The sequence below is a fragment of the Pelophylax lessonae genome, assembly GCF_965119305.1.
Source record: "Pelophylax lessonae genome assembly, chromosome: 2".
Classification (NCBI taxonomy): Eukaryota; Metazoa; Chordata; class Amphibia; order Anura; family Ranidae; genus Pelophylax; species Pelophylax lessonae.
Genome location: NC_138769.1, coordinates 665,103,612 through 665,130,226, shown reverse-complemented (window position 1 = coordinate 665,130,226; position 26,615 = coordinate 665,103,612). Strand labels below are relative to the sequence as shown.

General features: G+C 42.6%; 1 protein-coding gene across 1 annotated transcript in view; it reads right to left on the bottom strand.

Annotated features, from left to right (window-relative positions):
- The window catches only part of CWF19L2 (CWF19 like cell cycle control factor 2), a 410,652-nt gene that overhangs the window by 152,404 nt on the left and 231,633 nt on the right, over positions 1-26,615 (bottom strand). Inside the window, exon 12 of the mRNA XM_082245347.1 lies at positions 9,343-9,480. Coding sequence (XP_082101473.1) covers positions 9,343-9,480 — 138 coding nt within the window. The remainder of the gene's footprint in view (positions 1-9,342; positions 9,481-26,615) is intronic.

Here is a 26,615-nt window from a genome sequence, read left to right as displayed (position 1 = left end):
GTCGCTATCAGACAACAAACGGTCCATCTCCTCTATGTAGTCATCTTTCTTAAGCAGCACAACTCCACCTCCCTTGTCAGCTGGGCGTATAATTAGATCTTTACGCTCACATAATGACTTGACTCCTGTCATCAGATCTTTCTGGGGGTGGTGAGAAAATTTAGCTTCATCAAGGTCTTTTAAAACCAAATCCTTAAACACCGTGATGTTGCTACTTTTCACACCTTGGGGATTAAACAGTGAGGCATTTTTTAAGGTAGTATGAGTATATGGAGAAACTTGGTAACTGGTGTAGTTTCTTTCCTTGGCATTTGACAAAAAGTGCCTTTTTACATTTAACTTTCTAACAAATTTGTGCACATCTATAAATGTGTCAAATTTGTTAATGCCTTTCTTTGGTGCATATTTTAAGCCTTTATCCAGGGTGCGTTGTTCTGAGTCTGTTAGTGTGACTCCACTCAGGTTGAAGATGCCCTGCCCTTTCATCTTTTCCTTTTTCCTGGAGTCACCTCCCCTGCACCCCCTTGTTTTTTTCTTTTGCCTTTGTTGTGGCCCTTCCCTAAAAAACCCCTCGGTTTTTGACTGATGGGGGTATTGTTATGATGATTATATTGGTGTTCATATTCATCATCTTCACTCTCATCTGTGTCCTCTTGTAAAGATTCATATCTATTATTGGACACTAAATGTCTTGGATCTTGATAAGAAGGTCCAAGATAGTTACCTTCATAATCTAGAGAAAGTTTTCTAGATTTAGGGGAGGGTGAGGTCCGTTGTCTAGAAGCAGATCTAGAACCTTCCTCCTCCCATCTTAGATTTTTAGTCTGAGGACGGGTGTTCCCTTTACCACTTTTCCCTTTCGCTTTAGTAGATTGGGAAAGGGGTTTCTCCTTTAAAGGTTTAAATTTGGAATGTTGAACTCCAGACGTAGAAGGTACCGGATCTCCCGCAAGGGGGAGTTTCCGGCTGATGGAATGTAGATTTTCTTGTGTTTCTCCAGATTTTGGAGTATCACCTTCAACATTGGATAAAGCACTAGTGGCTAAACTAGGTGTCTCCCCAGCGTTCAATTGCCACTTAAACACCTGGGTAGACTTATAGTCATCCACATCACGAAAGTACTTTTTTCTTTTCTTTCTTTTCTGTTCCTCCTCCTCCATGGCGAGGATCTCTTTTAATTCTTGTGTATACATCTTATAAGCCTCTTCTTCTTTGAATGGTGTCAGTTTCTCCTTAATTTCTAAAATCTCCTTATTAAGTCTAAGAGTTTTCCTTCTCTTTCTATCAACGAGGAAACTTAGCAGGCTAATGCCTGCACCATTGAAGAACTGACTCCACTCTAGAAGTTCCAAATCCCCCTGGTCGGGGTTAATGTTCCACCTGAGGCTCCGGGGAACCATTTTTTCTTCTATATATCTCTCAAGGAAGATTATATCCCATGCGGCATGTAACTCTGCCACCATTACATTTTTGAGTCGCATGAATATTCCCCTGAGATCAGTGGATTCTGGTTTGGTCCTAATGAACACATCATCCACTGCTAGTTTGCGGGAACTGTGGTATTCAAAAATATCCATTCCCGGAAAGGAACGCAGCTACCTGTGAACGTGTAGGGTAGTTGTAAATGAGGAAAAATAGGTGCGCGAACCTAGTGACAGGATAAAAAAAGGTGAAAGCAGCACTGTAAAGTAAATTGATAGTGAAGGGGTAGTAATATATGAAACATAAATTACAAAAGTGCGCTAAACAAATTAAGAAGAACACAAATGTTCATGTGAAATGTCTGCTTGGTCAGCAGTGGGTGCACAACCTGTGTAACCAAAAGACAATAAAAGATAAGAAAATATATGAAAATATATAAAGTCTTTCAGTCCAAAAAAGGTGAAGGTTAGGGAGTGATGGGAGGTGGGTGGGGCCTCTTCCCAGACTGTGATCCAAAGTGAATAAAAGTAATCTCAGATGCACTGTGAACACCCAGTGATAGGAGTGGACTCTTACCACAATGTGGAGAGATGTGAGTATATACTGTATTTGTCCGGAGGTCCAAACTTCTCAAATAGATGATACGATTCTCAGGAGAATAGATCAGCTAGCTGCTTCCAGATTGAGAGGATCTATAGGCTTCCAAGCAGGGGGATAGTGCCAAAAGATCGTGCCCAAAAAAGAAGAGGGGACTATAGTGCATTACCTTCAGTTTATTAGCAAAAGCAGGTGAAATGACACTTACAATTTCCAGATGAAAAAACAGCGTGTACAGGATAGTCCCGGACGTCTGCAGTACGGTCCGAGACTGGTGACAACACGGCTAGCTCCCCCCGACGCGTTTCCACTGATGAGTCGGCTTCTGGGACTGGAGCTGTAGCCGTGCTGTCTACATCTCTCGTAAATAGTTTGGCTGGTGGAGACTTCCGGTGCGGCCGCGGCGGGGACCCGGAAGTGTAATGACGTACTTCCGGTCACGGGGTCAACCAATCAAAATGGATCAACCCGAGGACCCGGAAATATTATGACGTCCTTCCGGTGTTCTCCCTGGCCAATAGCAGCAAATGTAAACAAGATATCTTGTCAGTGACACCGGGATATGGAAAGAGCAAACTTTTGCAATCTTGCGATGCTCAAAGTGTCTTTTCCAAAGCGGAGGCAAGCGATGTAGCCATATCTTGCCTTCTTAATTAGGCTCTTAAAGAAATATTTTATTTTATTAAAAGGCAAAAACTGTATATATTTAGATAAAGCACAAACTATAAAAGAATTAAAAGAGTATAATTTTAAAATTATTAAATAATCCTTGGGGAATTTACTTCAAAGGAGTAGTTAATGACATGGCCACAAAAGTATATATAGGCACCATGTGAAACATTGGTTCAAATGTTTAAAATTATTTTAAAAAATTAAAAAGTTTAAAAATAATAAAAAATATATATAAAAAGCCATAAAGTTTGGGCAATTGGTTGGAATGGGTCGCAATGAAAATCTCCACCCTCCAACCCTTGTATACATCACTAACATTGGAATTCCAGTGACAAAAATCACAGACATCAATTTATAGACATATACAAAAACGCCACTAGTTATGGTTTAAATATCTTAAAGGAGAAAGGAACGGGGAAGGAAAAAGGTAACCAGAAGAAAGACAGTGGATAAGAATGTTATCATGCCCAATATGTATAAGGGGACTAATCATTATTGATGTGGGCATTAATGTCCCATTCCACATTCATACCCCAGGGCTGGTAACATTTTAATTCATGTATCCAAAACGTTTCACGCCTAGAGATGGTTCTCTTCATGTCACTTCCCCTCCAATGGGGGGAGTAACCCTCAATCACGACAGCTTTCAATTGTGAATAGCTTTGTTGATGGCATTTGTCGTGATGAGCTGAGAGACTATGTCCAGGGAAGCCAGTTGATATGTTGGTGAGGTGCTCCCCGATTCTAATACTTGGAGTCCTGATGGTTCTCCCAACGTATTGCAAACCACATCCACATGTTAGGAGATATACAGCTCCTTTACTGTGGCAAGTGACGAAGTTTTGGATATCATATTCCTTCTTGGTTACAGTCGAGTAAAAAGTTTTCGTTCTTTGGGTTTTTAACTCTTTGCATACACGGCATTTCTTACAAGGGAAAAAACCTTTTAGATTAGAAAACATTTTAGGGATAGCAGGCTTTTCGACTGGAGTAGGGGCAATCAGGTCTTTTAAGTTCCTGGCCCTCTTGTAAATGATGGGAGGTCTTTCGGGAAGATTGGGTCCCAATATTTTGTCTCCCCTGAGAATATGCCAATACTTCCGGAAAGTACGATTAACCCATCTATATCCAGTAGAAAAGGAGGTGATAAAGGCATATTCAAATTTGGAAAAGGCCCCTTTTTGTTTGGGTTTGGGAACCACCAGTTCTTCTTGTAGTAGATCTTTAACTTGAAGGATATTTTGTTCCAAAGTTTCTTTCTTAAATCCCTTTTCCAGGAATCTATCCTTCAGTATGTTACTCTGTACCTCAAAGTCATGGGGGTCCGTACAGTTACGGCGGATCCTCCTAAACTGACTGGTGGGAACCGAGGTTAGCCAATTGGGATGATGGCAGCTATCAAGGGGGATAAACCCGTTTTTATCGGTGGGTTTAAAGAATGTCTTAGTGCCGAACTTACATCCTATCCTATAGATGATGAGATCTAGGAAGTTGATGGAAACCTCACTGAACTGGTAGGTGAGGCGAATACCCCAATCATTACAGTTCAGTCGGTCCATAAAAAGTTTAAGGGAAGAGATGTCACCTTTCCACAGCAGTAAGACATCATCTATATATCTTCTCCAAAGGAAGATATTAGATTCTCTGTTCTCATAGATGTTGCGATCCTCCCATAGTGCCATGAATAAATTGGCTAGGCTGGGAGCAAATTTAGCTCCCATTGCCACGCCAGTCTGTTGCAGATAGAAGTTCCCGCCATAGTAGAAATAATTGTGTTCCATTCCGAATTGTAATAATTCCAGAATGAACACTTTTTGTCTGACTGGGAGATCATAGTTGTTATCAAGGAAGGTGCTGACAGCTTCGTATCCCATCTGGTGAGGTATGATGGTGTACAGGGATGAAACGTCCGCTGTCACCATCAATATGTCACCATCTACCTCCAAACTGGTAAGTTCCTGGATACACTGGGATGTATCTTTGAGGAACGCTGGGGTTTGCTGCACTAAGGGTTGGAGGAAATGGTCGACGTATTTCCCTATACGTGAGGTGACTGAATCTATACCACTTATTATTGGTCGTCCAGGGGGTTTTAATAAACTTTTGTGGACCTTGGGTAAATAATAGATAAGTGGAATTCTTGGGGCTAAGGGAACTAGATGTTCTTTCTCCTTTTCATTGAGAATGCCCTCTTCATAACCTCTCAAGACTAAACGTTCAAGTTTTTTCTTATATGAATAGGTTGGGTCGTTCGGAAGAATCCGATATGTGTCGCTATCAGACAACAAACGGTCCATCTCCTCTATGTAGTCATCTTTCTTAAGCAGCACAACTCCACCTCCCTTGTCAGCTGGGCGTATAATTAGATCTTTACGCTCACATAATGACTTGACTCCTGTCATCAGATCTTTCTGGGGGTGGTGAGAAAATTTAGCTTCATCAAGGTCTTTTAAAACCAAATCCTTAAACACCGTGATGTTGCTACTTTTCACACCTTGGGGATTAAACAGTGAGGCATTTTTTAAGGTAGTATGAGTATATGGAGAAACTTGGTAACTGGTGTAGTTTCTTTCCTTGGCATTTGACAAAAAGTGCCTTTTTACATTTAACTTTCTAACAAATTTGTGCACATCTATAAATGTGTCAAATTTGTTAATGCCTTTCTTTGGTGCATATTTTAAGCCTTTATCCAGGGTGCGTTGTTCTGAGTCTGTTAGTGTGACTCCACTCAGGTTGAAGATGCCCTGCCCTTTCATCTTTTCCTTTTTCCTGGAGTCACCTCCCCTGCACCCCCTTGTTTTTTTCTTTTGCCTTTGTTGTGGCCCTTCCCTAAAAAACCCCTCGGTTTTTGACTGATGGGGGTATTGTTATGATGATTATATTGGTGTTCATATTCATCATCTTCACTCTCATCTGTGTCCTCTTGTAAAGATTCATATCTATTATTGGACACTAAATGTCTTGGATCTTGATAAGAAGGTCCAAGATAGTTACCTTCATAATCTAGAGAAAGTTTTCTAGATTTAGGGGAGGGTGAGGTCCGTTGTCTAGAAGCAGATCTAGAACCTTCCTCCTCCCATCTTAGATTTTTAGTCTGAGGACGGGTGTTCCCTTTACCACTTTTCCCTTTCGCTTTAGTAGATTGGGAAAGGGGTTTCTCCTTTAAAGGTTTAAATTTGGAATGTTGAACTCCAGACGTAGAAGGTACCGGATCTCCCGCAAGGGGGAGTTTCCGGCTGATGGAATGTAGATTTTCTTGTGTTTCTCCAGATTTTGGAGTATCACCTTCAACATTGGATAAAGCACTAGTGGCTAAACTAGGTGTCTCCCCAGCGTTCAATTGCCACTTAAACACCTGGGTAGACTTATAGTCATCCACATCACGAAAGTACTTTTTTCTTTTCTTTCTTTTCTGTTCCTCCTCCTCCATGGCGAGGATCTCTTTTAATTCTTGTGTATACATCTTATAAGCCTCTTCTTCTTTGAATGGTGTCAGTTTCTCCTTAATTTCTAAAATCTCCTTATTAAGTCTAAGAGTTTTCCTTCTCTTTCTATCAACGAGGAAACTTAGCAGGCTAATGCCTGCACCATTGAAGAACTGACTCCACTCTAGAAGTTCCAAATCCCCCTGGTCGGGGTTAATGTTCCACCTGAGGCTCCGGGGAACCATTTTTTCTTCTATATATCTCTCAAGGAAGATTATATCCCATGCGGCATGTAACTCTGCCACCATTACATTTTTGAGTCGCATGAATATTCCCCTGAGATCAGTGGATTCTGGTTTGGTCCTAATGAACACATCATCCACTGCTAGTTTGCAGGAACTGTGGTATTCAAAAATATCCATTCCCGGAAAGGAACGCAGCTACCTGTGAACGTGTAGGGTAGTTGTAAATGAGGAAAAATAGGTGCGCGAACCTAGTGACAGGATAAAAAAAGGTGAAAGCAGCACTGTAAAGTAAATTGATAGTGAAGGGGTAGTAATATATGAAACATAAATTACAAAAGTGCGCTAAACAAATTAAGAAGAACACAAATGTTCATGTGAAATGTCTGCTTGGTCAGCAGTGGGTGCACAACCTGTGTAACCAAAAGACAATAAAAGATAAGAAAATATATGAAAATATATAAAGTCTTTCAGTCCAAAAAAGGTGAAGGTTAGGGAGTGATGGGAGGTGGGTGGGGCCTCTTCCCAGACTGTGATCCAAAGTGAATAAAAGTAATCTCAGATGCACTGTGAACACCCAGTGATAGGAGTGGACTCTTACCACAATGTGGAGAGATGTGAGTATATACTGTATTTGTCCGGAGGTCCAAACTTCTCAAATAGATGATACGATTCTCAGGAGAATAGATCAGCTAGCTGCTTCCAGATTGAGAGGATCTATAGGCTTCCAAGCAGGGGGATAGTGCCAAAAGATCGTGCCCAAAAAAGAAGAGGGGACTATAGTGCATTACCTTCAGTTTATTAGCAAAAGCAGGTGAAATGACACTTACAATTTCCAGATGAAAAAACAGCGTGTACAGGATAGTCCCGGACGTCTGCAGTACGGTCCGAGACTGGTGACAACACGGCTAGCTCCCCCCGACGCGTTTCCACTGATGAGTCGGCTTCTGGGACTGGAGCTGTAGCCGTGCTGTCTACATCTCTCGTAAATAGTTTGGCTGGTGGAGACTTCCGGTGCGGCCGCGGCGGGGACCCGGAAGTGTAATGACGTACTTCCGGTCACGGGGTCAACCAATCAAAATGGATCAACCCGAGGACCCGGAAATATTATGACGTCCTTCCGGTGTTCTCCCTGGCCAATAGCAGCAAATGTAAACAAGATATCTTGTCAGTGACACCGGGATATGGAAAGAGCAAACTTTTGCAATCTTGCGATGCTCAAAGTGTCTTTTCCAAAGCGGAGGCAAGCGATGTAGCCATATCTTGCCTTCTTAATTAGGCTCTTAAAGAAATATTTTATTTTATTAAAAGGCAAAAACTGTATATATTTAGATAAAGCACAAACTATAAAAGAATTAAAAGAGTATAATTATACTCTTTTAATTCTTTTATAGTTTGTGCTTTATCTAAATATATACAGTCATAATATTTCCGGGTCCTCGGGTTGATCCATTTTGATTGGTTGACCCCGTGACCGGAAGTACGTCATTACACTTCCGGGTCCCCGCCGCGGCCGCACCGGAAGTCTCCACCAGCCAAACTATTTACGAGAGATGTAGACAGCACGGCTACAGCTCCAGTCCCAGAAGCCGACTCATCAGTGGAAACGCGTCGGGGGGAGCTAGCCGTGTTGTCACCAGTCTCGGACCGTACTGCAGACGTCCGGGACTATCCTGTACACGCTGTTTTTTCATCTGGAAATTGTAAGTGTCATTTCACCTGCTTTTGCTAATAAACTGAAGGTAATGCACTATAGTCCCCTCTTCTTTTTTGGGCACGATCTTTTGGCACTATCCCCCTGCTTGGAAGCCTATAGATCCTCTCAATCTGGAAGCAGCTAGCTGATCTATTCTCCTGAGAATCGTATCATCTATTTGAGAAGTTTGGACCTCCGGACAAATACAGTATATACTCACATCTCTCCACATTGTGGTAAGAGTCCACTCCTATCACTGGGTGTTCACAGTGCATCTGAGATTACTTTTATTCACTTTGGATCACAGTCTGGGAAGAGGCCCCACCCACCTCCCATCACTCCCTAACCTTCACCTTTTTTGGACTGAAAGACTTTATATATTTTCATATATTTTCTTATCTTTTATTGTCTTTTGGTTACACAGGTTGTGCACCCACTGCTGACCAAGCAGACATTTCACATGAACATTTGTGTTCTTCTTAATTTGTTTAGCGCACTTTTGTAATTTATGTTTCATATATTACTACCCCTTCACTAATAGTTGTATTTTGTTAGTTTGATTTTCTGTTTTTTCAATCAGTCTCATTTATTCCATGTTTTTTTTTATTGGATTGTATGGTTTATTAGAGTCCAGTATTAATTTAGTTTTATTTGGTATTAATTGCCGTTATTGTTCATTTTATTGAGTTTTTGTCTTTGTTTTATGTAATTGTACCTTAATAATTTTCCTTTGGGATTAATAAAGTATTCTGAGATTGAATCTAAATCTATGCTGAGGATACCCAAATCTATCTTACTACCCCCTCAGCCTCCTTGTGCATCACTAATTTACTAACAAACATGTCAATTTGGATGTCACAACACTTTCTAAAACTCAATCTATCCAAAACTGAACTCATAATATTTATTTTCCTGTGCCCTTCTAAACTCCCCTTTAAGCACCACATCCAATCACTGTCCAAATCTTGCCCACTCTACCTCCATAACATCTCCAAAATATGCTCCTTCTAAACCGACACCTCAAAGCTACTAATAAATTCCACCTTTACTTTCACTATCGGCTTATCACCCATAGTTATTATCTTTTGTATCACTTGACCCTTCCTTTAAGATTGTAAGCTCTAATGGGCAGGGCCCTCTGATCCCTCCTATATTGAATGGTATTGTAACTCTACTTTCTCCCTCCATTTTGTAAAGTGCTTTGCTAACTGATAGCCCTATATGACTCCTGAATGATAAGAATATCCTATATATTATGAAGGACATTGCAAATGGTGCTTGACATTACCTTTGAAGCCATCCTCATAAAGAGTTTATTCTGGTCTTCAGCTGTTCCCATCTTTTCTCTCTTCACCAGATCATGCAGACTCTGGTTGTCATCATCATGAAAATAGCGAACCCGCTCCTTATCAACATGTGTTTCTACCTGCAACACACAGATATTCAATATTATAAACAGGAATAAAATTATATGTAATCTGCCTCTAAACAAAGCACTACTGTTATTTCTTCAACCTATTTCTAAATTAAAAGCCAAATATAACAAGATTCACAACATTTTTATAAGGCAGATAATGAGCTTAGATACAATCTATGCATTTGCATGCAATACATAAAGAAACAAAGGGTTTATTCATCATTTAATGATTATACCCTCAATCATGTGGATCAATCAGTATTGTGGTTAAATGTTCTCCCATAATAGCTAGTTTTATCTATACATACATCGCAATGCCTCCTTCACAATAAATTTGGCAGCGGATTCTTGCTGCCAGAATCACAGGTGTTTCAAAACAGCTGTGGCTGCGATGCCTGTGCAAAGCAACAACAGGCTGACAGGAGCTGCAGCCGTCCGTCGTTGTTTGCATGTAATCATGTTGTATAGCCAGTGCTTACCTGTGGATAGGGCAGATTATCGGCCTTGGACATAGACACATGCAAGGACAATTAACTGACCCTTACCACATGTAAACCCACAACAACGGACAGTTGCAGCTCCTTTCAATGCTTTGTACAAGCTTCCCACTTTTGATTCAGGCTTCTGAGGTATGAGACCCCAGAGCCTCAGGATCCAGCCTTAAGTTGGTGCAAGTTTTTTTTTTTCTTTTAAAGATATATCTATTAAGGTTTTGCATAAACAATAGACATTAACATTAACGGTTGCAATCGCAACCAAAACCCAACAATGCCTCCTTAGTATCATGTACAAATTATACATAGAAGGGAATACATTTATAGTAATCTAACATTTAGTAGAGCTACAGCAGCATACAGCAGATCATTTAGTCAGAGAGGTAAATATTAGCAGTAATATAGACAAGTTTCCTGAGCCCGAAGATGTCAAGGTGAGAGGGCTGGACACCCATCTATTCCATATTTTGTCAAAAAGAAGAGATCAATATCGCATTTCAAAAGTGAGTTTATAGAGAGATAGGCTATTGTTATTCAATTGGAGCCAGGAGGTTATCATGGGCCCCAAGGTCTCCTTCCAGCTTCTCCTTAGGAACACCCAGAACGGTGGATAGAACGGTATCAACTGTGGACCAGAAAGAAAAAAACAATGGGTAGGACCAAAAGCAATGAATAAAGTCAACCTCAGCACCACAACCTCTAAAGCACACCGAAGCAGATCTTAATCCCATCTTACACATTCGATAGGGAGTGAGATGGCTGTGATGAAATATTTTAATCTGAATAATTATCTCCAGAGGCTATGAATGAGCTTTTGTAAGTATCTGCAAATTCGGCCCAATCATCATCAGTAAACTGGATGTCTAAAGTAGCCCCACATGTCTAAAGTAGTACTACAAACCTAAGGTTAAAATCAGCTAGCAATGCAGAGTAATATTGGGATATCAGTTTGGTGGTATCTGTGTTCCTAAATAACTTCTCTAGGGGGGCCATCTGTAATGGAAGAGAGAGTGAGCCAAATTGTGCTCTTAGAGCATGGTGAAGTTGAAAATAAAAAAACAGAGACGAGGGGGGAAGACTACATTTTTTTTTGTAGTTGAATAAAGGACTTAAGGCCTTGTTCCGTACATAAGTGGCAAAGGTATTTAACATCCTTGACAATCCAAAAGTGTGGGTGAGTGATTGTTAATAAATCTTTCAGTGTGATATTATTCCAAAGCGGATTGTTGGGAGAGGAGGCCCATGTATCTTTGGAAAAATGGGTCACTGCTGTTATGAAAAGAGACCGCCTAGTTTGCAGCATTGTTGTTCCCGGACCAGCTAGGGGTTGCCTACGATATATGATATTGTGTAAAGTCTCAAGTGAGGAGGCTATAGCGGTTTCAGTGGTAGTGCAGGCAATATGTGGAGAGGGATGTAACCAGTCATGTACAACCACCAGCTGAGATGACAAATAGTAAAGATAGAAATTTGGGAAAGCTAAGCCAGCTAAATGAGAGGGCAATTTCAGAATTTTTGGAGCACATTGGTTCCAAAGGAAACTTGTGCAGAGATAACCAATTCTCCTAAATATAGTTTTAGGGATCTTACAGGGGGCATTAGCCATTCCAAATTGGAGTTTTGGGAGAACGATAATTTTTATTTCAACTGACTCTACCCATGAGGTCTAATGGGAGATTCATCCACTGGATTGTGCAGTATTGCAGCTGTGTAATAAGAGGACAAAGATTATTAGTCACATAAGAGTGTAAAGGTAACTGTACCATCACACCCAAATAGTGAAAGGAGTGGACCACCTGGAGTTGAGAACTCCCATGAATCACCTGCTCTGCCCCTGGATCTAGGGGAAAAAGACTGAACTTGGACCAGTTGATCTGGAATCTGAGAATCCACCAAAATTCTTCATCTCCTGTAAAAGGTTGTACAAGGACTCAGAAGGGTCAGCCAGGTATATGAGGGTATCATCAGCATATAACAAAATTAGCCCTTCTATAGTGCCAATAATGAGGCCTTGTATACTACATGACGAGTGGATACGAATAGCTAATGGTTCAATGGCCAATGCGAAAAGGAGTGGAGACAGGGGGTGTCCCTGCTGTGTCCCTCTAGAAATGGAGAATGTTGGGGAAACCGAGGTATTAACTTGAACCCTGGCCACCGGTTTAGTGTACAGGAGCCATATCCAGGCGATCATCTAAAGACCAAATCCATAGAGAGGAGAGAAGGAGCTTTTCTATTTAGTCGATTGGCAAGCACCTTCGCCAATATTTTCGCATCTACATTATTTAACAAAATGGGTCTATAGGAGTCACACTCTAGAGGATCCTTGCACGGCTTAAGAATGAGGATGATCAGAGCCTCTCTCATGGAAGGAGGAAGAATTCCTGCCTCCAGAGCCACATCAAAGGCATGCAGAAGGTAGGGACTCCACAGATGTTAAAATGTATTATAACATTCTGCAGGGAATCCATCTGGGCCAGGGGTTTTGTGTTGTGGCATTTGCATGATAGCCAGCTCAATCTACTCTTTGGTGAGAGGAGCTTTCAACTCATTCCTGAGGAAGGAAGAGGAATATGATCTAAATATGCAAATAATAATTTGTCATCGTACAGTGCGTTTGTCAAATATAGCTTGGTATAAAAGTACATGAAGGCATCCAGAATAGCTTGGGGAGTGTCAACAATGTTATCTGGGGATGTACGGATTCTCAGCATCGAGGTAGGAGAGTAATCCGGACATGCCAGTTAGGCCAGCAATTGACCTGCCTTATTTCCATGCTCAAATATTTTTGGAGAAGTGTATAGCATGCATTTCTGTGTAGGATCTAAGAGGAAAAGTTCATAACTTCTACGGGCATGTAACCAAGTGGCATGTGTATGGGGAGTGGGAGTGGTATGATAGCTTTCAGCATGGTAGATTCAAATTCCTCAGTGCAAAATGTAGTATTCTTTCTAAGCACCCCAGTAATGGACATGAATGTGTCACACATTGAGGGTTTAAATACCTCCCATTCTGTATAAGAGTAAATGGAGTAAAGATTACAAGTCCAACCTGTTATGCCCCTCATGCATGCATTAAGGACTATTTGATCATCTAACCATTGCGGGTTTAAAACGCCAGAGGGGTGGGCAAGAAGGGGGAAGGATATCCATCTCCACCATAAGTGGTGCGTGATCAGATACCCCACAGGGCATGATATTGGCACTCTATATGAGAGGGAGAGTGAAGGGGGTGGCAAAAGCCATATCGATACGGGACATGGTGCAAAAGGAGTCTGAGTGGCAAGTAAATTGTCTAGCATCTGTATGCCTCCATCTCCATAAATCCATGAGATTAAATACTTGTATCCAGTCCAAAAGAGATTGAAAGGTTTTCCCTCCCCCGCAAATGATCTAAAGCAGGAACAATTACTGCATTGAAATCACCAATGTACATCACTGGGCCTTTAGGGATATCAAGAGTGAACGAGGCAACCTTAGTCAGAATTTCAGCTGAAAAGGGTGGAGGTATGTAAAGATTGACTAAGTTTAAGAAGGATCGGCCAATGTGTAGTGATAGAAGGACAAAATGACCCTCTGGGTCAGTTTGGACTTGGATGATCTCAGTCGGGAGGGATTTGGCTAATAATATGGAGACTCCTCTACAGTAGGAGGTGTGAAAAGCGTGGAAGGAGCGTGAAATCCAAGCTTTTTTTCAAGGCAAGGTGTTTAGGGGGCAATAAAGGAGTCTCCTGCAGACAGATTATTTGGGGTTTGTGTTTCTTAAGAAAAGAAGACCAGGGACCGTTTGCGGGGTGAACCCAAACTTCTAACATTCCATAAAAGAATCTTTAAATGACTAGCCATATTGAGAAAACAGAAGAGTATTAGCGAGTGCAGGACACTCCATAGGGTGTCCAACAGTCCTCAGCCAGCATGACAGAGTGAGTATGGTAATTGAGACACAAGGGAGGCATGGACAATTAATAAACAATAATAATGAAAAACAACAAAAGAGAAAAAAAATAATAACACATTGGTATCCCAATTATAGAGCGCTTCTATCCCAAACAGGGAAGAATAGTCAACAAACCCCGTGATGCGGACATTACATACAGGTAGGGGATTATAACAGGGATGAAGGACGGAACATCGGGTGTCACCCTCTTCGGAGATAGTGTGAAATGCAACACTCTTTAGATAATTAAGGATAGAGTGTAGTCTGGTTCCTCATGTGGGTCGGTAACCAGAGTAAGGAGCATGAGCAGAGTAGCAATGAGAGAAGGGTTAACAGTGCATTCAGTAAGAGGATTGTCCTCCAGCGAGGTAAAGAGAGTGTGCAGGATGAGTTTAGAAGAACATCTGGGGAGGTAAAATTATCCTACAGGTAAACTAGAACTGATGAAAATTCAAAACAGCGCATAAGACAGTAACAGCAGGATCATCATCATTCAACGTCTGCGAGGGTGTTGTGAGCCACTAAAGGTTTCATTCAGCCAGGAGGAGGCATCAGCAGGTGAGATGAAGAAATGAGACTTGCTTGCATGGATAACAAATTTTTGCTGGATATAGCATGGAATATTGGATTTCTTGAGCTCGCAGTCTGGCCTTAATGGAGGTAAAAGGCGTGCTGTTCCTGCACTTCAGCAGAAAAATCCGGGAATATGTGAACGATCTGGTTGTTGTAGTGTAGCTCGCCTTTCAGTCGTGCAGCACGTAGAATAGCTACTTTGTCTTGAAAATTAAGAATGCAAGGAATTAAGGGTTGCAGTTGAGTGCCCACAGGGGGAGGGCGAGGAGGAGTGCGGTGCGCCCGCTCAATGGTAAAGGAGGCATGGATGACATCTTGGCCCAGGGTTCCTTTCAGCCAAGCCAGTAGGAATTGCTCTGGGTTGGTCCCCTCAGATTTTTCAGGGAAACCCACAAAGCGCTAGTTATTTTAGCGGGACCTATTTTCAAGATCGTCCACTTTAGCTCGGAGTGCCATTAACTCACTGGAGGTTTCCCACATGGTAGTAGTGAGGGGCGTAAGGGTGTCTTCTACATTACTTATGCAGTCCTCAGTGTCTCCAGTACGATCATCACACAGATTCTGAACATCATGCTTCAATAGTGGAAAGTTAATATGTATGTTCTCTATTGGTGCCGTCAGTGTAGCTTTACAGTCTTGTATGGCAGACATGATCTGTGCCAAAGTGGGTTCAGCAGGGGGAATTGCAGTTTCACCTGGTTCTGCTGTATCAGGAATGAGCTCCTCTATAGGGTACAGGGTCCATAGGGTACAGGGTCCTGAGGGGAGTCAGGAAGTCCAAGAGCCATGGACTGAAAGAAACCCTCCTGTGTATTCAGTAGGGGAAATGAGGCTGCTGTAGCTGAGGAAGAAACGAGGTCGCTGGCCCCATTTTCAGTGAGGAACTTGTTCAGGGTTCCAGCCGCTGCAGGCGGTTTATGCTGTTCGATCTTCACCATGCTGCAAGCTCAGTGGAAGAACGGGATGTTGAGGAATCTAGTGGTGTGATCCAGGAGGGAAACAGAACAGGATGGACAGCAGGATGGGAAGAGGGAATTCAGAGCCTAAGATTTAGTGTCCTGCTTGGTCTGCCATCAGGCCACGCCCCCAGATTGGTGCAAGTTAGTGGCAGGGAGATCTGACACTCAAGTTTCAAGATCTAGCAGGACATAAAGCAATAATAACAGTGTGAACAAAGGAGTTACTCAAGTGTACTTCTTCAGCAACCCCTATTGTTCATACTGTCAGCAACCTATGGCATTGGTGCCAAGCCTGGCATGCAAAGCCAATTTCAGTGAAAGATTGATAAGGACCGATCTACAAAATTATCGGAGATTATAACTTGCCATTAGCAGTATACCTAGGAGTGCAAAAATGTAAAACAAACTATACAGCTATGGCACTCTATTGTTCGCTTGCATGATGACTGTTTATGCTTGTCAATTGGCATTTAGGCCCTATTCACACCTACCTGAGCGGTTTTCAGCTCATAAAACGCTTATCTCTGAAGTCTCAAAATGCAAAATCCCATTCATTTCAATGGCCCCTGTTCACATATGAGCGTTTTGAAGCCTGAAGCAAAACGCCTGAAGCTCACAAAAGTACATGAGCTTCTTTTTTGGCAGATTACAAGCGTTTTTGTTAGATGTCAATGTCTGCCTCCAAACATCTGCAAAAAAGCCTGAAAAACCGCCTAAAAATTATACGCTCAGGTGTGAATGGAGCCTTAATGAAGAAAAGGCTGCTGACCCTCTCACTTGCAACTTCCAACCTTAGACTGGGCCCTATGCTTCTGGGTTCCCAGAACAGTAGTTAAATGATTGTCTATGCTTCATATAGCAGAACAAAGGGATTGTTTAATGTGCGGATCACAAAGTCTTCCTTCATTGAATGGTGCCAATCAATGCACTACCATTTTAGCATGAAATGACAGAGCGTAGAAACCCAGTGAAGCCAGATATCAACTGAGTAGTAAGAAAAAATATGGTGGTAATATCCCCAAATAATATCTCTAGCTTAGCATGACACATTTCTCTAATGATTCACTATATATTATATCCTTAATATTGCATGCATCAGAATCTCTACATTCCAGTCATGCTGATGAGCCTATTTCCCATGAGAGGAAACTTAAATGAAAATGCCCTCAAAGAAAGTGAACATTAAAATGAGCTGTTCATATTAATACAGAGTTTGGAAGGAAAAGTTAATTCAGATTCTCCTTCCTTTGCCTCTACCTCTGAACCCAATCATCCCTGTAGCTCGTGCTTCCAGGCCTGTGTGTGCTTTATGGACTGTGGGGACAAACACGGGCAGGCCGCTGCCACCGCAGTGATGCATTAGGTGTGAAAAGCCACTGTGTCATGGAAGATAAAACATACAGCATAAAGAGAGCTGCCTACAAGAGCTGAGACGCTGGGTGATCTAATACATCACTAGGATAATCTTTTACAACCTACAGGGAAGTGCCAGAACCATTCAAGGAATAGCAGGAAAAGTATTTTACAATGAAGGTTGCTTCAAGTTGAACTCAAATCAGATAAAGAGATACATAATATATATCTGCATTCATTAAAAAATAAGTGTATTTTTAGGCCAAATGCACTTATTCTTTTTGCCCGTGCCCTGACCTAAAGTGTCCCACACTCACCCTCCATACTTACCTAGATCCAAAGCCTTGGCCTTAAGGGACTGCTTACATCCCAAACTGCAAGTCTACCTCCGGTAGCACAGGATGTAAACAATTCCGGAAGGCTCTGGGCAGTTAACATAGCTTGGTATCGATCTGTGCGTGTGGGACTGTTAAGTTCAGGGCACAGGGGCAAAAAAAAATAAGTGCATTTGGTCTGAAAGTGGACTTATTCTTTAATACAGTGAGGGGAAAAATGTAATTGATCCCCTGCTGATTTTTTGCATTTGCCCACTGACAAAGAAATTATCAGTCTATAATTTTAATGGTAGATTTATTTTAACAGTGAGACAGAATAACAAAAATATGCAGGAGAAAAGCATTCAAAAAAGTTATAAATTGATTTGCATTTTATTGAGTGAAAAAAGTATTTGACCCCTTCGCAAAAGTGGGATTACTGACTTACCGTAAAATCCCTTTCTCTGATGTTCATTGACAGCCACAGCTCCTGATCTTCTTAAACATTGAGTTATACTGCCCCCTACAGGAGTAGGACACTAGGCAAAAGTGTGCCAGTGTCAGAAGTAATACAACTCTATAGAGGAGTGGGTGCTGTGTCCGTCAATGAACATCACTGAAATGGATTTCACGATAAGTCAAACATCCAATTTTTTCGTTCGTTCATTGACGTACACAGCTTCTGATCTTCTTGACCATTGGGACGTTCCAAAGCAGTGTCAAAATTCCCAAAGCTAAACCGTAGCCAACCAGGTAGCAGGAGCTGAACAAAAACAACTGGAGCCCACCTGAAAAAACGTACACCCCCAAAGAGGGAATAAGTCCCCTAGACAGCAGCCTGCAAAACCTTGCGGCCAAAAGAGGCATCCGCAGATGCCAACATATCCACTTTATAAAATTTGGTAAAAGTGTGCACCGACTACCAAGTAACCACCTTGCACACCTGCGTTACTGATGCCTGATGACGAAAGGCAAAAGAAGCACTGAGCGCCTGCGTAGGGAAAGGAGGAGCCTGACCCTTAATTGAATAGGCCTGTCACCGTCTGTCTGATCCATCTAGAAATGGTTGCAGAAGAAGCGGCTAGTCCTTTTTGAGGCACATCCGTAAGCACAAATAGTGAGTAAGGTACACCCGAATAGCCCAGACCACATCCAGGGAATGCAACGCAATTTCCTTAGGATGTTTTGGCCTGGGACACATTGAAGGCAACACAATGTCCTTATTCAGATGGAAATCAGAGACAACCTTTGGAAGGAACAACGGACAGGGGTGAAGAACCACCTTATCTTTGTGGATCACCAAAAAAGACAAGACAACGCTGCCAACTCCAACACCCTGCACACAGATGTGATAGCCACCAAGAAGGCCACCTTCTGGGATAGCGTAAGGAGGGGGATCTCCAGAATATTTTCAAAGGGAGGCTTCTGTAGAGCTGAAAGCACCAAGTTGAGATCCCAAGGTGGTAGTGGGGACCGCACTGGTGAAGTCAAATGTCGAACCCTCTGAATAAAAGTTTGCACAAAGGAGTGTTTGACCAAGGGTCATTAAAAGAAGACAGCAAAGGCTGACACCTGACCCTTAATGGTACTCAAGGTCAACTTCTGCTCAACCCCCCCATTGAAGGAAGGTTAAGACCCGAGCCACTGAAAAAGAGCGAGGGTGGAAACCAAGAGACTCACACCATGAAATGTACGCTTTCCATGTATGATGGTAGATCTTCCTAAAAGTAGACTTCCTAGCCTTCAGTAGTGTGGGAATCACCGATCCAGACAAACCTCTATCCTTCAGCACCTGGCTTTCAACAGCCAAGCCGTCAAAGCCAGCAATTGTAAAGCCAGATGGAAGATTGGCCCTTGGGACAGCAGATCCTCCCTGAGTGGTAGTCTCCAAGGGGCGTCGTCGATCAGCCGCACCAGGTCGGCATACCAAGACTGGCGAGGCCAACCTGAGGCCACTAGAATGACTGGAATTCCTTCTGCCTCAATCCTATGCAACAGTCTCAGCTGAAGTTTGAGAGAAGGGAAAGCGCAAATCAGACGATACTGGCCCCAGGGGGCCACCAGCGTGTCTGTGGCGTCTGCTAGCAGATTCCGTGACTGTGCCACAAACCTGTACACCTTCCTGTTGTGCTGAGATGCAAACAGATCCACCTCGAGGGTGCCCCACCGGAGACACAACTGATGAAACACCTCCGGATGAGGGGATCAATCCCCTTGGTCCAATGCCTGCAGACTGAGATAATCCGCCTGCCAATTTTCCACCACTGGAATGTGTGTGGTGGAGAGGGCCAGAACAAAAAGTTCTGCCACCGAAGAACTCCGGCTACCTCCAGAGCTGCCAATACACTTCATGTTCCACCCTGGCGATTGACATAAGCCACGGCCATGGCATTGTCTGATTGGATTCACAACAGACACCCCTGAAGGTGATTCATCCAGTGATTCAGGCACAGCGGTCTGTATCCAGACACCCTGAGCAGAGCTCCGGCCTAGGACGTCTCCCCACCCAGAAAGACTGGCATCCGTGGTAACCACTGTTCAATACAAGGGGAGAAAGGATTTGCCCTGTCGAAGTGCCGTAGAACAAAGTCACCAGATCAGGAACCATTTTGTTTCCCGGCTGAGCCGGATCTGATGGTCCAGAGACTGCAGACACGTGTCCCATTTGGCCAAGATCTCCCTTTGCAGGGACCTCGTATGGAACTGTGCAAACAAAACCACCTTGAAGGTAGAAACCATCAGGCCAAGAACCCGCATGCAAGTCCAGAGGGATGACCATCTGCTGGACAGCAGAAGATGAATTGCAGCATGCAGTTTCTGGAGTTTGTCCCGAGAAAGGAACACTCTGGCTAGAGCCGAGTCCAGATTCAGACCCAGATATTCTAGCTTTGTGGAAGGAACCAGAGCAGACTTCTGAAAATTCGGAAGCCAGCCAAACTCCCTTAGAATCCGTATAGTGATCTCCATGTTATCCACCAGAGCAGCAGATAACTCCGCTCGCAGAAGAAGGTCGTCCAGGTATCCCAGTACTGCAATCCCCCACTGACGTAACAATGCTAGGGGCCACCGGGGCCAACACTTGTGTAAACACCCAAGGAGCGGAGGTGAGATCAAAGGGTAACTCCACAAACAGATAATGTTCCTCTCCAAGGGCAAAGTGGAGGAAGCACTGTTGACCAACACATACTGGAATGTTTAGGTAAGCATCCTTGGTGTTGATAGAGGCAAGGACATCCCCCTGATGTAGGAATGCCACCACCATGCGAATGGACTCCATTCTGAACTTCTGTACCCGCACAAAGCAGTTCAGTGCCTTGAGGTCCAGGATTGGATGCAACTTGCCCTCCTTCGTGGGGACTGTAAACAGGTTTGAATAAAATAACCAGAATATTGTCAAAATTGATACATCTAGACCAGGTGGGCTTTATGACATCAAGAGAAGCAAAAGATAATACCACAAGAATACTTAACTTGATACAAATAGTAGATGAAGAGAAGACCCCCTGCGTGGTGTTGAGCGCGGATGCAGAAAAAGCGTTCGACCAGGTTAGTTGGCCTTTTCTGTTTGCCGTGCTCAAATACATCGGGTTGGGAAACTCGATGTTAGACAAGATAACCAGAGTCTACACAAACCCAATAGCTAGGGTGAAAGCTAATGGGATACTATCAGAGCCATTTACAATAAAAAATGGCACAAGGCAGGGATGTCCGTTATCCCCCCTCCTTTATGCGTTGACATTGGAACATTTCCTCTGTAGAGTCCGTTTAAACCCAGACATTGAAGGAGTAAGAATAAAGGGAAAGCAATACAAGATAGCCGCCTATGCGGATGATATGTTATTCTCCCTAACTAATCCAAGCATCTCACTGCCGAACCTGATACAAGAGTTTAAAAGATATGGGTCCGTATCAAATTTAAAAATCAATTTTAGGAAATCAGAGGCAATGGGTGTGGGGATGCCACCGGTTCAAACACAAGTACTGAAAAATAGCTTTAACTTTAAGTGGAATGAAACGGCAGTGAGATACTTAGGAACATATATATCGGCGAAATTAACACAGGTTTAGGATCTCAATTTCTTACCTCTGATAGCAGGGAAAAGAGACTCCTAGAACAATGGAATGGAGGAATGCAGTCATGGTTCGGTAAATGTAATTTACTGAAGATGATCATATTGCCAAAATTCCTATATCTTTTTCGAGCGTTACCAGTGATGATACCAAGTAGATTCTTTAAAGCGATACTTTCCCTATTTGTAAAGTATATCTGGTCTCACAAAAAATCACGTATAGCACGGAGAATTCTGACCTTACTAAAAAAAAAGGGGGGCTTAGCATTTCCAGATATGAGAGCATATTACCAAGCTACACACGTAAGTAGAATCCTAGACTGGTTGCACCATTCGGAGTCTAAATTATGGGTAAAGCTGGAACAGGCACAAACAGAGGTAAACCTGAAAAGAGCTATATGGTGCTACCAGGCTATACCCAGAAAGTTAAAACATCATCTAATAATTGGAAATACATTACGTATCTGTACGAGACCAAGTATATACTCCAAATTGACAACGGAAAGATCCCCTTTATTTCCAATATTAGGTAACCCCCAGTTCCTTCCGGGACTAGATAATAGACAGTTTACAATATTAAGGGAAAAAGAACAGGAACAGGCCTCATCATTCTTAATACAAAAAAAGTGGCCCTCAGTGACCAGATTGATTGATGGGGATGGTCCATATAACATGCCATTCTGGCAAGCAATTCAATTACACCACTTCCTAGTCTCCATACCGAATCCGGAGGACTTTGGTAGAACACTTACGAGATTTGAGCAAGTTTGCGTAAAACCAGGAAATCTATTACGTACTCTATCAATCGCATATGGTCTACTGACGAACCCAGAACAACAACCAGAATTACCTTGGGTGAGAAAGTGGGAGATAGATCTGAACTGTGACTTGACAAATGAACAGATCCAGAGGATATTGAGGTTTGCCTTTGGGCCATCTAGATGTACCAGAATACAGGAGACGAACTATAAGCTGATAACGAGATGGTACGTAACGCCCAAGAAACTACATAGTTGGTATCCAAATGAATCTAATTTATGTTGGAGATGTGGAAAAGAAGTAGGCACACTATACCATATCTTCTGGACCTGTTTTAAGATTAAAACATATTGGGCAGGAGTGAAGTCTATAGTTCAGAAATTCGTGGAATATGAAATAGAGGAGAATCCGATTTTTTCTTGTTAAACTAATCGGATATGTCAGCAAATAAATATAAAAGATCGATAATTCCCCACTTGATAAATGCGGCAAAGGCATGCATTCCAGAATTCTGGAAAAAAAATCACAATCACCTTCGGTATCCGACTGGATACATAGGGTAGAAGATAATAGGAGATTGGAAGAATTAATCGCTACGGCACAAAACAGGCAAGAAAAGTATAGGAAAACGTGGGAACTGTGGAATCACTTTATATGCTCGGAAGAAGGGAAACAATATATAGCAAAATAAAATAAGGGAAAAGTAAGATAGGGAGAGAGAGGTGACTCCCCCATCTCTGACCGCAAAATTATAATTTAAAAATCCTTTTTTTTTTTTTTTTTTTTTGGGTTTGTTTGGTTTGGTTTGATAAGGGGAGGGAAGGGAAAGGAAGGAAGAAAAAAAGGGAATTTAAGGAAATAGTAAGATGAGATGTTAAATTATATATTAAGATGGAAATGTATATGATACCAGAAATGTTATGTATAATCTGACAAATTCCTAAATAAAAAAAGATAATATTTGAATAAAATAACCAAAGGACCAGGACCAAAGATCCCAGCAAAGAACTACGTCCTTTCTTCTTACTAGGCAGAAAAAAAACTGAGTACCTATAACAGAGGGTGGGAGTATACCTCCTGGGACTGTCCATAGGCGTAGTCAGTCTTTTTTTCTGCCTAGTGTCCTACTCCTGTAGGGGGCAGTATAACCCAATGGTTAGGAAGATCAGGGGCTGTGTTCGTTAATGAACGAGAGAGAAATACCGGGTTATGGCATCTGTGCTGCCATAACTCCGATATTTAACGTAAAAGTAGCGACCTAAATACACAGTGGGCAGACCGGAAGTGGCACGCCTTTGACAATGTCTACGATGACGAACCGCGTCAGTCACGCATGACGCAAGCACGCTATCGCCGCGGCCACCTTTGTTCCTACATGCTGTTTTCATCTAACTCTTATGCGAGTACCTGTCTTTATCAATAAAAATATTATTTGTTGGACATACTGCACTATTGGATTCCCTTCTTTATCCTTGCATGATCTGCCTGTGGAGGATTTGGGGAAGTTTTTTTCACATACGATCTATTACATCTGATCCAGTATGGAGAGTCGATATGTGATGATGATCCTTCTGAGCTGATCCCTGTCCTGTATGCTTGATTGACCCATCATTAAGTTGAGGGTCCACTGCAGTTGGTAAGAGTAGATAGTTCGTTTACAACACGGTGGTGGATTATCCTCTTGCAGTGGGAAGCAGCTTCCTGTCATCACTTTTTCCTCTCATCCCAGAGACTGATGTATGCCAGGACTGAATTCTATCAACTACCAATTACCAGTCATTCATATGCCTGTTTAATTCTTTCACCACCTAAATGTGTATTTTATAGGCGCTGCACTTTATTTTCGATTCACTGTTAAAATAAACCTAACGTTTAAATTATAGACTGATCATTTCTTTGTCAGTGGGCAAATGTACTGAATCCGCAGGGGATTAAATGCTTTTTCCCCCTCACTGTACATCATTACATGTATTTGTTAAGTGCCAACAGTGAAAGTACCTGAATTTGACCTGGTGGCAGAATCTTGTAATCGCCTGTACAGCAGCTCCCAGAATTGGGAAAGAGAATCAGCACAATAAGCCAGTGCATTGTGTTGTAATTCTCATGTGCCAACAAGGGATATGCTGATAGGAGGATAGAGCACAATGAAAGATGAGCTCATAAATCTGCTGCTTGACTTGATCACTGTTCAGCTAGAGCAATGGTCTCCAAACTGTTGCCCTTTGCTTGTTTTTATGCAGCCCTTGGGATACTTTTCCTTGAACACAATTCCTTCTACCGATACAGTCGATGGGGCATTATTCCTCCCCCTCATTCCAACAATGTGGCACTATTCCTCCTACAAAAACAAATGATACAGCATTGTTTATTCCCACTGATGCAGCAGCATTTTTTACTTCCATTGGCCATAGTCCGGTCCTCCTAAACCCTGGAGGACCATAAAATGGCCCTGTGTTTAGAAAGTTTGAAGAATACCGATATGGCTGAAAACCAGGCCTCCATCTACTATGTGTAGGGCCCCGTGGAAGTTGAATGCTTTCTGGCTTAAACTGTTTTGCTCCCATGACCGCATAACCCAGCAAATTGACCAAATTTTCAATACACACACGCAGTGTGATGATGTCCTGTTGAGGTGGGACACCTTCAAGGCATACCTTCGAGGTACATTCATTACTGAAATTATTGCTGTTAAACGCAATTCCTCCATTCTTCTTGAACAGGTTGAAGGCCAGGTACGATTGTTGGAAATATCATACGTGTTGGATCCATGCCATTTCCCGAAGTGAGGTATGGATGTCGGCCCAGGATTCTTTCGATCGCCTCCACCACAGAAAGGAAACATTTTTTCATAACAATGGTGTTCTATGAAGAGAGGGAGAAAACAGGTCGCCTACTGGCAAAAATTGCTAGGTCACAACAGTCCTCACCAGCTATTGGAGCCATTCTCTCCTTCACTAGGCGGGTGGGTCAGCGACCCAGATCAAATCATTAGCAAACTATCATCCTTTTTTTCTAGACACCTATGGCTCCCGAGATGATTACTCTTCTGAGTCAGTGACAGGTTAACTTAATGACTTGAACATGCCCACTCTATCGTCTGCAGAATGTCTGGCATTGGACGCCCTGCTCACTCTTAATGAGCTACAAAAGGCGGCCTGTTCCTTCCCCACATGCAAAGCCCCTGGGGATGATGGTATTTCAATGGAGGTATACACCACCAATGGGGAGACGGTCCTGCCCAGGTTGCTGGAGGTTTTTAATGCCTCTGCCAAGGTAGGCCGGTTACTGATTTCAATGTCTAGGGCAATTGTTGTATTGCTGCTTAAACCCAGAAAGGAAATGTTAGACCCTAGCTCCTATAGACCCATATCTTTGTTGCAATGTGATGTGAAGATCTTAGCAAAGGCTTGGCGCTGAGGGTAAACAAATTTATTTGGTCCATTTTACACTCTGATCAAGCAGGGTTCATGCCTCAAAAGTCCACGGCCACCAATATTAGGTGGTTGTTTTCAAACATGCAGACGCAGGCAGATAACATGGGACGTAGGGCACTCCTTTGCCTGAATGCAAATAAATCGTTAGACAGTATCAGTTGGCCATAGCTCTGGCAGGTACTGTATAAGTTTGGTTTTGGTGCTCGGTTGGTTTCCTGCGTGCGCTTTTTATACAGCTCTCCGCGGGCAGCGATTAGGGTGTCCGTTAGATTGTCACCTGCTTTTGCCCTTGGCAGGGGAACCAGACAGGGATGTCCCCTGTCACCCCTGCTGTTTGCCATAGCCATTGAGCCTCTGGCTACCTTAGTGTGTAACAGCCCACATATTACCGGGTTTCAGTATGGTGATCTACATGAAAAGATCATGCTATACGCCAATGATATGTTACTATTTCTAGGTGACACCTCCTCATCCCTGACCAGTGCTATGTCCATAATTTCAGAGTTTGGGCCGTTCTCTGGTCCCACTATTAACTGGACCAAATCTGCATTAATGCTCTTAGATAACACGCTTAGACAAGCAGCATCTATCCCATGCTCCATTCCCTTAGTGACCTCTTTCAGATACCTGGGGATCCAAATCTCCCCTGTCATTACAGACTATTGCCACCTTAATGTGCACCCCTTAATGGCCCAGTTCAAATATAAAATTAATATCTGGAATAGGCTCAAAATGTCCTTGGCTGGGAAAACTAATCATATTAAAATGATGCTTATGCCCCAACTTTTAGATGCCCTTCATAATTCCCCCGTGGAAGTTCCCTTAAAAACTTTTCAGGTGGTCAATTCTCTTTTTGAGCTTTTACTTTGGGGTGCCCGTCCCCCCAGAATTAGGTTGGAACAGCTGCAATTTCACAAGGACGGTGGAGGCCTTGCCCTCCCAAACCCTTGGATTTACTACATAGCTGCCCAACTCCAACAACTTATAGATTCCATGTCTCCTGCCCCCGAAGGCTCTTCTGCTTGCCTCTTGTTTATTGGCACTGGTGCAGACTCCATCCTGGAGGGTCTGGAAGCTCAAGCATTCCGAAAACCCAATAAGCAAAAGCCTACCTAAGTACTAATCCATAACATAAGTTATAAGTCATAAGTGACAGGCTAAATTGCATGCAGTCCACGTTGGGGAAATAATACTTATGCTGAACTGGCCAAAATCCAGCAGGGACCTAGATGGCGTGCCTGGGGGTAACTCT